General features: G+C 37.1%; 1 protein-coding gene across 1 annotated transcript in view; it reads left to right on the top strand.

Moving 5' to 3' along the window:
• PGK1 (phosphoglycerate kinase 1) overlaps positions 1-9,059 on the top strand; it is a 22,580-nt gene that overhangs the window by 5,880 nt on the left and 7,641 nt on the right. Inside the window, exons 2-6 of the mRNA XM_023519455.1 lie at positions 841-891; positions 4,271-4,426; positions 4,540-4,684; positions 7,007-7,110; positions 7,749-7,868. Coding sequence (XP_023375223.1) covers positions 841-891; positions 4,271-4,426; positions 4,540-4,684; positions 7,007-7,110; positions 7,749-7,868 — 576 coding nt within the window. The remainder of the gene's footprint in view (positions 1-840; positions 892-4,270; positions 4,427-4,539; positions 4,685-7,006; positions 7,111-7,748; positions 7,869-9,059) is intronic.

Raw genomic sequence — 9,059 nt, 5'->3', positions numbered from 1 at the left:
AAAAAAAAAAAAAAAATGGCAAAGCAGTAATATGTTGAGTAAAAAAGGAGAGACTGCAATAAATTATTTGTGTCATCTCGATCACTTTCCCTTCTAATTGCCTGTTTATCAGGTGGGCTAAGGCACATGTCTTACCTTTTCCTCTCAGGCTTTTGAAAGAGGCTGTCTTATTTATATTGTATGCTTGAAAGACAGTGTGTGAACTTCATACTATTTACTGGGTTATTTTTTGTAGCCTGAAGGCCCCAGGCTTTCTTCAAAAATAAATGATATTCTCTTGTTGGGTTTTGTTTTAACCGATATTTTTTTTTTCTTCTGAGTGATCTTAGCTTCACAAGGGCACAGAAATAGTTTCTAAGGAATCAGAATCAAAATTCATTCCTTATAGTTTCTCATTCTTCTAGCTGCTTCTTAGATACTAACATGCCATGCCTGGATAGAAATCTTTTTAGATGGAATTGGTTTTAATTTCCTAGGTCTTCAGGGCCAGTTACTATATGATTTAAGCTAGGTTTTATTTTGTAAAACATTTATTTTTAAAGATATGTACCTAAAAGGGCACAAACCATAAGCTCAAAGATTACCACAAAATTAGCATATTTGTATGATCACTCAGGTTAAAGAATAGAACATTAACCAGAATCCCTCTGGTTTTCAATCCCTACTCTCTCCCTTCTTCTTCCCATGACTGGTAATTATCTTAACTCTTAATGCCACTGATTAATTTTAAGGTGAGATATGAATTTCCAGCTTAGTTAATTGGTTCATTAAAAGTACCTCTCTTAATCTTTGAGGGAACAATAAATTGATTCTGGCTCTGAGCCTTTGTTTCTTTTTTAGAGTGGACTTCAATGTTCCCATGAAGAACAACCAGATAACAAACAACCAGAGGTAAGGTCCCTGCTAAGCCTTGGGTGGGTTTAAAATCTGTGTGGGTGTGGGTATAGAGATTGAAATGGTTTTACTTTCATTTTGTAGAAGTGTAGCAACATAAGCTATATGATTTTGGCTTTCCATCAACCTACTGTCTGGTCTGTTTTCTTATTTATGAGAATACAGAAATATAAAAAAAAAATCCTAAGAAAGTGATTACCCTCTCCCTGTTGTGTAGAAATTTAAAGAATTGGGAGTTATTTAATTGTAAAGAATATAAAAATTTAAGGTTACTTGGCTTTTCTTGAAAAATGAAAAATTGTGCAAGAGAAAGATTTTCAAATATCAATAATTATTAAACTTAAGTGTAGTTTTATAAACCCTTCTTTCAGATGGCCTAGATCAAATGGATTTTTGAGAATTTTGATTTATTTTTCTTCTTAAAACAAAAAGGAAGACACTTCAGAAATAACATTTTTAGTCAGTTTAGCTGCTCTGATTTTTTGGATCCTAGAGTCAGAAGCAGAAATTTTAAGTGATAGTACTGTTTTTGCTTTCGACTATATTATAAAAAAAGGTTTTTATTTTCAATTTTAAATGAAGGGTTTGGGCTGGCAAGGTATTTTGTAATGATCTAGATCAGTGCTGTATAGAAGTATAATGTGAACTATATTTTATTTAATCTAGTAAGTCTAAAATAATCATCTTAAATTTAATCAATATAAAAATTAATTAAAGGGACACTTAATATTTTTTGTGCTATGCCTTCAAGATTCAGCATGTATTTTACATTTATAGCATGTTTCAATTTGGACTAGTCAATGTTTCTAGTACTCCATAGGCACAGGTAGCTAATGGATATCATATTGGACAGGTCTAGACTAAGACCATTTTCAGATATCACTCCTAGAATAGACCCTGGTATTTTGCCAAACACATTCCTGTTGTACCATAATGGGAAGGTTTTTGTGTAAGGCAGCTCTGATTCTTCTTGATTTTCATTATTTTGTAGCATACAGACAAGATTGTAAATATCCCTATTAATGTATTTTAAGAGTAAAGAATAGAAAAACATGTCTGAGAATTTTCATTTCCAGAAATCTATAGAGTTGATTAACAAAATGAAACATTAGAAATAATATAACTTGATGATAAGAGATAGTCTGAAAACTTAATTGGTTTCATTACACAAACTTTGTATGTGATACAGGTTTTTCTTTTTTTATCTCCTATGAGAGTTTATTCTTGTTTTTTTTTTTTTTTTTCTTTTGAGATGGAGTCTCACTGTGCCTCCCAGGCCACAGTGCCATGGCATCAGTCTAGCTCACAGCAACTTCAAACTCCTGGGTTCAAGTAATCCTTCAGGCTTATCCTGGCAAGAAGCTGGGATTACAGGTGTCTTCCACAGTGCTTGGCTAATTTTTCTATTTTTTGTAGAGATGGGGCCTCACTGTTGCTTAGGTTGGTCTCAGACTCCTTAGCTCAAGGGATCCTCCCACCTCGGACTCCCAGAGTGCTAGGGTTATAGGTGTGAGCCACTGCTCCTGGCCATAAATAAGTTTTTATGTCTCCTAAAAAGCGCAAGATAATTTTAGAAATACACCTTGGCTTTTTATTCCATTCTCTGCTGAAATACTACTGATTAGACTTTCCTGACCTTCCTGTGTAAAGTCTCCTTCACCATTGTTCCCTAATCATTCTTGTCTCTTGTCTTGCTTTATTTTCTCTATATCTCTTATCACTATCTGATGTATTACTTGTGTGTACACACACATATTTTCCTAACAGCAAAGAAGGAGTTTATTCCACATAGTGCTAAGTGGTGAGACTGGAGAAAATTCTCAAATCTGCTTCCTATATTTGTTTATATCTCTCCTTCCATTAGAATTTCATCTCCATGAGCCATGAGAGCAGTAACAGTTTTCTTTTCTTTTTTTCTTTTTAAACATACTGTCCCTCTGTTGCCTGGGCTAGAGTGTGTTGGTTTTATTATAGCTCATACTCCTGGGCTCAAGTGATCCTCCTACCTTGGCCTCTAGTGTAGCTGGGACCATAGGCACGTGTGGCTAATTTTTCTATATGTTTTTTAGTAGAGGCAGATTCTTGCTCTTGCTTAGGCTGGTCTTAGACTTATGAGCTCAAGTAATCATCCAGCCTTGGCCTTCCAAAGTGCTAGGACTACAGGCGTGAGCCACCACCCCTGGCCAGAGACAGTTTAAAAAATTTTATTCTATTTATTCTTTTTAAAAAAATTCATTCTATTTTATTCTCATCCTAGAATGGTGCCTGGTACAAAAAAAAAGCATTCAATAAATATTTATTGAATAAATAAATGGTTTTCTTTGTTATCAATTTGAATTTCTTATAAATGGGAAAAATGGAAAGTTAGCAGGTTTGTAATAAAACTTTTAAATATTTAAGGAAGTTTAATTATTTTTGATTGAATTATAATAAATGATTTACCTTATGTAAATCAAGTTCTATATAATGCATTAATTTTTTCCCATAGAAAAAAAGTGACTTAGGAACTATAGGTAAAGAAATGTTAATACCTATCTTTCATTTTTTTTCACAAATTTCCTTTGATGGTTTAAAGATTTGGGAACTTTATATATCTTCTATAGTCATATAAGAAGGGTGTTTCAGGGGTCCCCCAAGACCACCTACATAGCTCATGGTTATTTGTAAGGACTCAACAGTTCTTATGGCTGAAGCTTATTACAGTGAAAGAATAAATTACAGGATTAGCAAGGCGGAGAAGACATAGGAGTCTTGAAATCCATGCATGGGTTTCCAGTGTCCCATGAGGGGACACATAGAGTGTGCTCCTTTCTCTGTCAGTGAAAAATGCATGAATTGGTATGGTGTTTGTGCCTAGAAAAGCCCATTAGAGACTTAGCATTCAAGATTTTTATTGGTTATATCGATATCCTTTGCCTAGTAACTACTAAAATCCCAAACTTCTGGAGGAGAGTGGGTATTCAGAATAGCATAAATCACCTTGTTTGTATGTATGGGCAGTCCAGGAACAGTGAACATCCTTTGTCAATTAGAGAACTGAGGGACCACTTTGAAAGCCAGGTTCCTAGAACCAGTCAAGGACTATCCTTGTATGCGGGCCCTTCTATGGATATAACAGCCTCAGGCCTGGTGTATTAACCCATCTGCACAAAGGGCAAATACATGATGAGGTTATATAATCCCTAGGTGTAGGGTTGGCATCATATTTAACTTCCTCCTCTGAGAACCACCATCGAGTTGCTGACAGTAGATTTATTTGAATGAACTTGGAGAAGAAAAGGAGCTTTAAGTTTTTGAGGCCATGAATAAAATAGTGTCCACTGATTCCTAGGAATAACTTTTTGCTCTCTGTCTCCTGTCTGTTTTTTGGTTGCAGGATCAAAGCTGCAGTCCCAAGCATCAAATTCTGCTTGGACAGTGGAGCCAAGTCAGTTGTACTTATGAGCCATCTGGGCCGACCTGACGGTGTCCCCATGCCTGACAAATATTCCTTAGAGCCAGTTGCCGTAGAACTCAAATCTCTGCTGAGCAAGTAAGTACCATGCTCAGGTGCTGGTAGACTTTGTAGGAGGAGAGGTAGTCAAGTATGTTGTTACCTGTTATGAACTTTTGGACTGCTCAAGTATCATCTCTTACTTTTCCCAGGGATGTTCTGTTCTTGAAGGACTGTGTAGGTCCAGAGGTGGAGAAAGCCTGTGCCAACCCAGCTGCTGGGTCTGTCATCCTGCTAGAGAACCTCCGCTTTCATGTGGAGGAAGAAGGGAAGGGAAAAGATGCTTCTGGGAACAAGGTAGGACCTGTGATTTTGATATTAGGGGTGAGGGCCTAAGTTTGTAGGAGACTGTGATTGAAGAATAGAGAAAGCTGATATTTATTTTTCCTTAGACATCTTTTTATTGAAGTATGACATACATATAAATATGCACAAATGCATAGCTTGATGAATTATCACAAAGTAAATATACCTGTGTAACCACTGTCCAGGTCAGGACATAGAGTATCACTGACATCCCAGAACCCCTTCTTATTCTCAAAGTGGTTTTGAAATACCTTTGGAAAACATGTACTATCTTTGGGGTGTAAGAGTATTCAGTGAATGTGATGGTTATGATGATAATGCTTTGGATTTAAGGTATTTCTTAAAACATATTAAACATTTTCCTTTAAATCTCTTTTTTCTTTTTTGTACTTTCTGACCAGGGCCGGGTTTGAACCCACCACCTCTGGTATATGGGGCCGGTGCCCTACTCCTTTGAGCCACAGGCACCGCCCTATCCTTTAAACCTCTTTTTGAGATGAAGTGAAGATAACATATTATTTCATAAAGAAACTGAGTCTCAAAAAAAAAAGAACCAAGTTTTAAAAAGGCAATACTTAGACTAAAGTTAGAGGTGGTGGTCCTGTTTGGGGGCTTTAGAGCTTAGTCCATTAGTTCAGCAAACTTTGTTCTATAAAGGGCCAGCTAGTTAATATTTTAGGCTTTGTGTGTCATACTGTGAATTACAACCTCATATGCTCTCTGTAGATACTGCTCACCTCTGTTATTGTCATGCAAAAAAAGCTATAGATAAATCACAAAATGGATTACTATGATCTGACAACCAGAATTCAAATATTAAATGATAAAGCTATTTCTTTAAGGTTGAGTTTGAATTTGCCAATTGGCTAGAAGGAATGCCAAAGGCCTTTTTTAGTACTTTCCACACTTCTGGTCTTTAGTGTTTTGGAGAACAAGATGCTTTAGTTATCTTAGTCATTTTTGGTCTCTCACATTTCTAAAGGTCTTTAGCAGTTTCTTAGTACCACAGGCCCTGGTACTGCCTTTTCCTACCTTTGGCATGGTCTTGCTACAGTAGCAGGAGTCAAATGCCAACCTAAAACATGGTGTCCTTTTAAACTCAAGGCGCATAAACCCTAGGTCTTAGAAATGCCATGAGGCAACTGGCAAATGAAAGCAAAACCTTTTATTTGGGAAATGATGAACTGACTGTCCTAGTTTATGACTTTTTTAAAAAATTGACTTGACATTCAGTGTCTAATGGCTTTCAATACCTGAAATTGCAGAAGCCAGCCGTAAGTTCAAAATGGACTAAAACAAAACAACAAAGTGAGGACGTAATTTTTTTCTTTATCCAGGGTGCCCCCATTAATCTTTTAGGAGCATTCTTTTCTAGCTATAGGCAGGTCAAAAATCAGTAAAACTCCATTCTTTGTGGGAGCCTCCTTTACGTCCCTGATACATAGGATAGAAGTGGGCAGTGACTAAAGTGAACATCTGCCCTGAGTTGTGTAATCTTCTGTACTCGGTCCTCCTTCATCTGGTTGCTTCCTGTGCATCTTTGGTTAATCTCCTGCCAAGATACTCTTCATTTTGCTTATCTTACCATCTTACTTTTTGTCCCCTTTGGGGGGATCCCTGGAAGATGAGTTGACATTTCAAAGCCCGGTGTTTCTCTTCTACATTTTTCCTCTTTTTGACAAGTGTATTTCTTGTTTTCTCAGATGCCTAACTTGTAGGGAAGGCTATGAAATACTTCCTTATTTACCAATATATATGTAATAGTTTCTGAAGTCCTTTTCTGTTGTCGTTTTTCCATCTACCTTCTGTCCTAGCTTGCCCTTGATGCTTTTATGAGGTATATGAAGGAGGGCAGAAAGGCCTTGGTTGCCAGAAGCTTAAGTCAAGTATAATACTGATTTTCATACATTGTATATATTAAAATGAGGAAGTAAGTCAAGGTAAGGGGAAGGAATGTAATCAGAATCTTGGGCTAGAGGTCTGGGTAGAGGACATTGGAATGTGATTAGCTTTATGTGATTATAGATTAGGCCATGGTTTAGGAACATTAGGTTTGCAATTTGAGAGACAGTAAAGGAGAGCAAGAACGTACAGAAATGACCAAAGGGCCTGGAATATTTATATATAAGAAAGAACAGATCCTGTTGCAAGTTGTAAAAAAAAATGTTGTCTTACCAACTCAGGGTCTTTAGAGATGTTCATAATGACTCTTGGTGGTATGAAATATTTTTATAATTGTCTGTGGAGCCATCAACATTTCCTGTTTGGTTTTTCCATTTTTTTTTTTTGTTTGTTTTTTGCTTTTTTCTGTAGGTTAAAGCTGAGCCAGCTAAAATAGAAGCTTTTCGAGCTTCACTTTCCAAGCTAGGGGATGTCTATGTCAATGATGCTTTTGGCACTGCTCATCGAGCCCACAGGTACCAAGAATCTTGTCAGATTCTAAGCTGAGAAAAATATTCCTGTTTACTCGAGCATCCCAAGTTCTGGGTTGCATTTGGAGAGTTCTCTATTCTACTGTGATTCTTTTAGCGTCTGCCTTTAATTGGAACTAAAGGCAGAAACTAAAATTGTTGAGTATCTCTGATACAAAGAGAAAATAAAGGTAAAAATGATGGCAATTGTAGTCAATTTATGGAACTTCCAGAAGAAGCTGCTCTTTCTTATTTTAGATATTTTGTGTAGAGTTCTCCCTTTGTGAATGTTATGAAATCAGACTCTTACACTGTCAGTACAAAGCGAGTTGGGGAATCTTATCCTGCAATCATCGCCCAACCAATTACTTACTGTGATTAAGCCCTTGGACTGCTGAAGACCATTAATTGAGTATCTTAAATTCTACCTATGTTAATTGCTTTTTACTCTTTCCCTTTGACCTTGAACTATTAATTAAAAACTTTATCTTATACCAAAATGTTTTTTGTTGCAGTTTAGGATGGAAATCATGGTCTTCGGAAGTCTTACAAATGAAAGTATTTTAGTGATAAGGAGCTGGCCTCTAGGACTGGGAGGAGTGGTAGGGATTGACTAGAATTTCAATGTCTTTGGTCTTTTATAGCTCCATGGTGGGAGTTAATCTGCCAGAGAAGGCTGGTGGTTTTTTGATGAAGAAGGAGCTGAACTACTTTGCCAAGGCCTTGGAGAGCCCAGAGCGACCCTTCCTGGCCATCTTGGGCGGGTATGAAGAACTCTTTTAATATCATGATTTAAGTAGTATTTGCCTGGTATTAGGCTATAACTTGGGCAATTTATTGTCAGATAGCATAATCACACTGGGTAACTAAGGAGATTTAATAAAGAAACTATATATAGAGGTAACAGTAGGGTTTAGGGAAACCACAAAGGGACAGTGCAATAATCTGGAGCTAGCAACAGCCATCACCATCACTAGACCTGAAGAGACAAAGGGAGAAAATGGTTACCACACTCCAGAGAGGGTAGTTAGTGTGGAGAGGACCATCTGATGGGAACTCTAGCCTCTGGTCAGGGACATAGGAATAGTCATCTAGTAGGTAGGAAGCCAGGGAAATAAATACTATGATCTCCTTTCAGGCTCCTACTAAGGCACAACTCTTACCTTCAGTTGGCTAAAACCTAACTGGAAGTCAGAGGGCAAGGAAGCTCTTTGATACAGTCTATTCAGGTCATACTCTTGGGACAGAACAGGGTAGAGAAAGATAGAAAGTGGTTCTGGGTGGAATAATAGGAAGGATCCACCATAGGTGCTCATCTAACAATTTTTAAGGGATTGAGGCTTTCACATACATACAACCTAGCAGGGCATAACTATGTGTTTTTAGACCTTATGTCTCAAAATCACATACCTATTTTATATTTTCTTTTCTCCTATGGGAAAGGCAGTGATGTGGATAATGACTTTGTAATGGCTTAGTTAAAAACAGAAGTTTCAGTGCCCATTGACCCATGAATGGATTAATAAATTGTGGTATTTGTACACCATGGAATATTATGCAGCCTTAAAGAAAGATGGAGAGTTTACCTCTTTCATGTTTACATGGATGGAGCTGGAACATATTCTTCTTAGAAAAGTATCCAGTGTACTCAGCCCTACTATGAAACCAATCTATCACTTTCATATGAAAGCTATAACCCAATTATAGCCCAAGAATATGGGGAAAGGGGAGAATATGGGGGAGGGGAGGGGGGAGAATAGGTGGAGGGAGGGTAAGTGGTGGAACCACACCTATGGTGCATCCATCTTACAAGGGTACATGTGAAATTTACTAAATGTAGAATACAAATGTCTTAACACAATGACTAAGAAAATGCCATGAAGGCTATGTTAACCAGTTTGATGAAAACATTTCAAATTGTATATAAAACCAGCACATTGTACCCCATGATTGCA

This window comes from Otolemur garnettii, unplaced genomic scaffold, assembly GCF_000181295.1.
Source record: "Otolemur garnettii isolate 467f Iridium unplaced genomic scaffold, OtoGar3 scaffold00175, whole genome shotgun sequence".
Taxonomy (NCBI): domain Eukaryota; kingdom Metazoa; phylum Chordata; class Mammalia; order Primates; family Galagidae; genus Otolemur; species Otolemur garnettii.
Note: the sequence above shows the minus strand (reverse complement) of the source record. Positions and strands in the feature narration are given on the sequence as shown.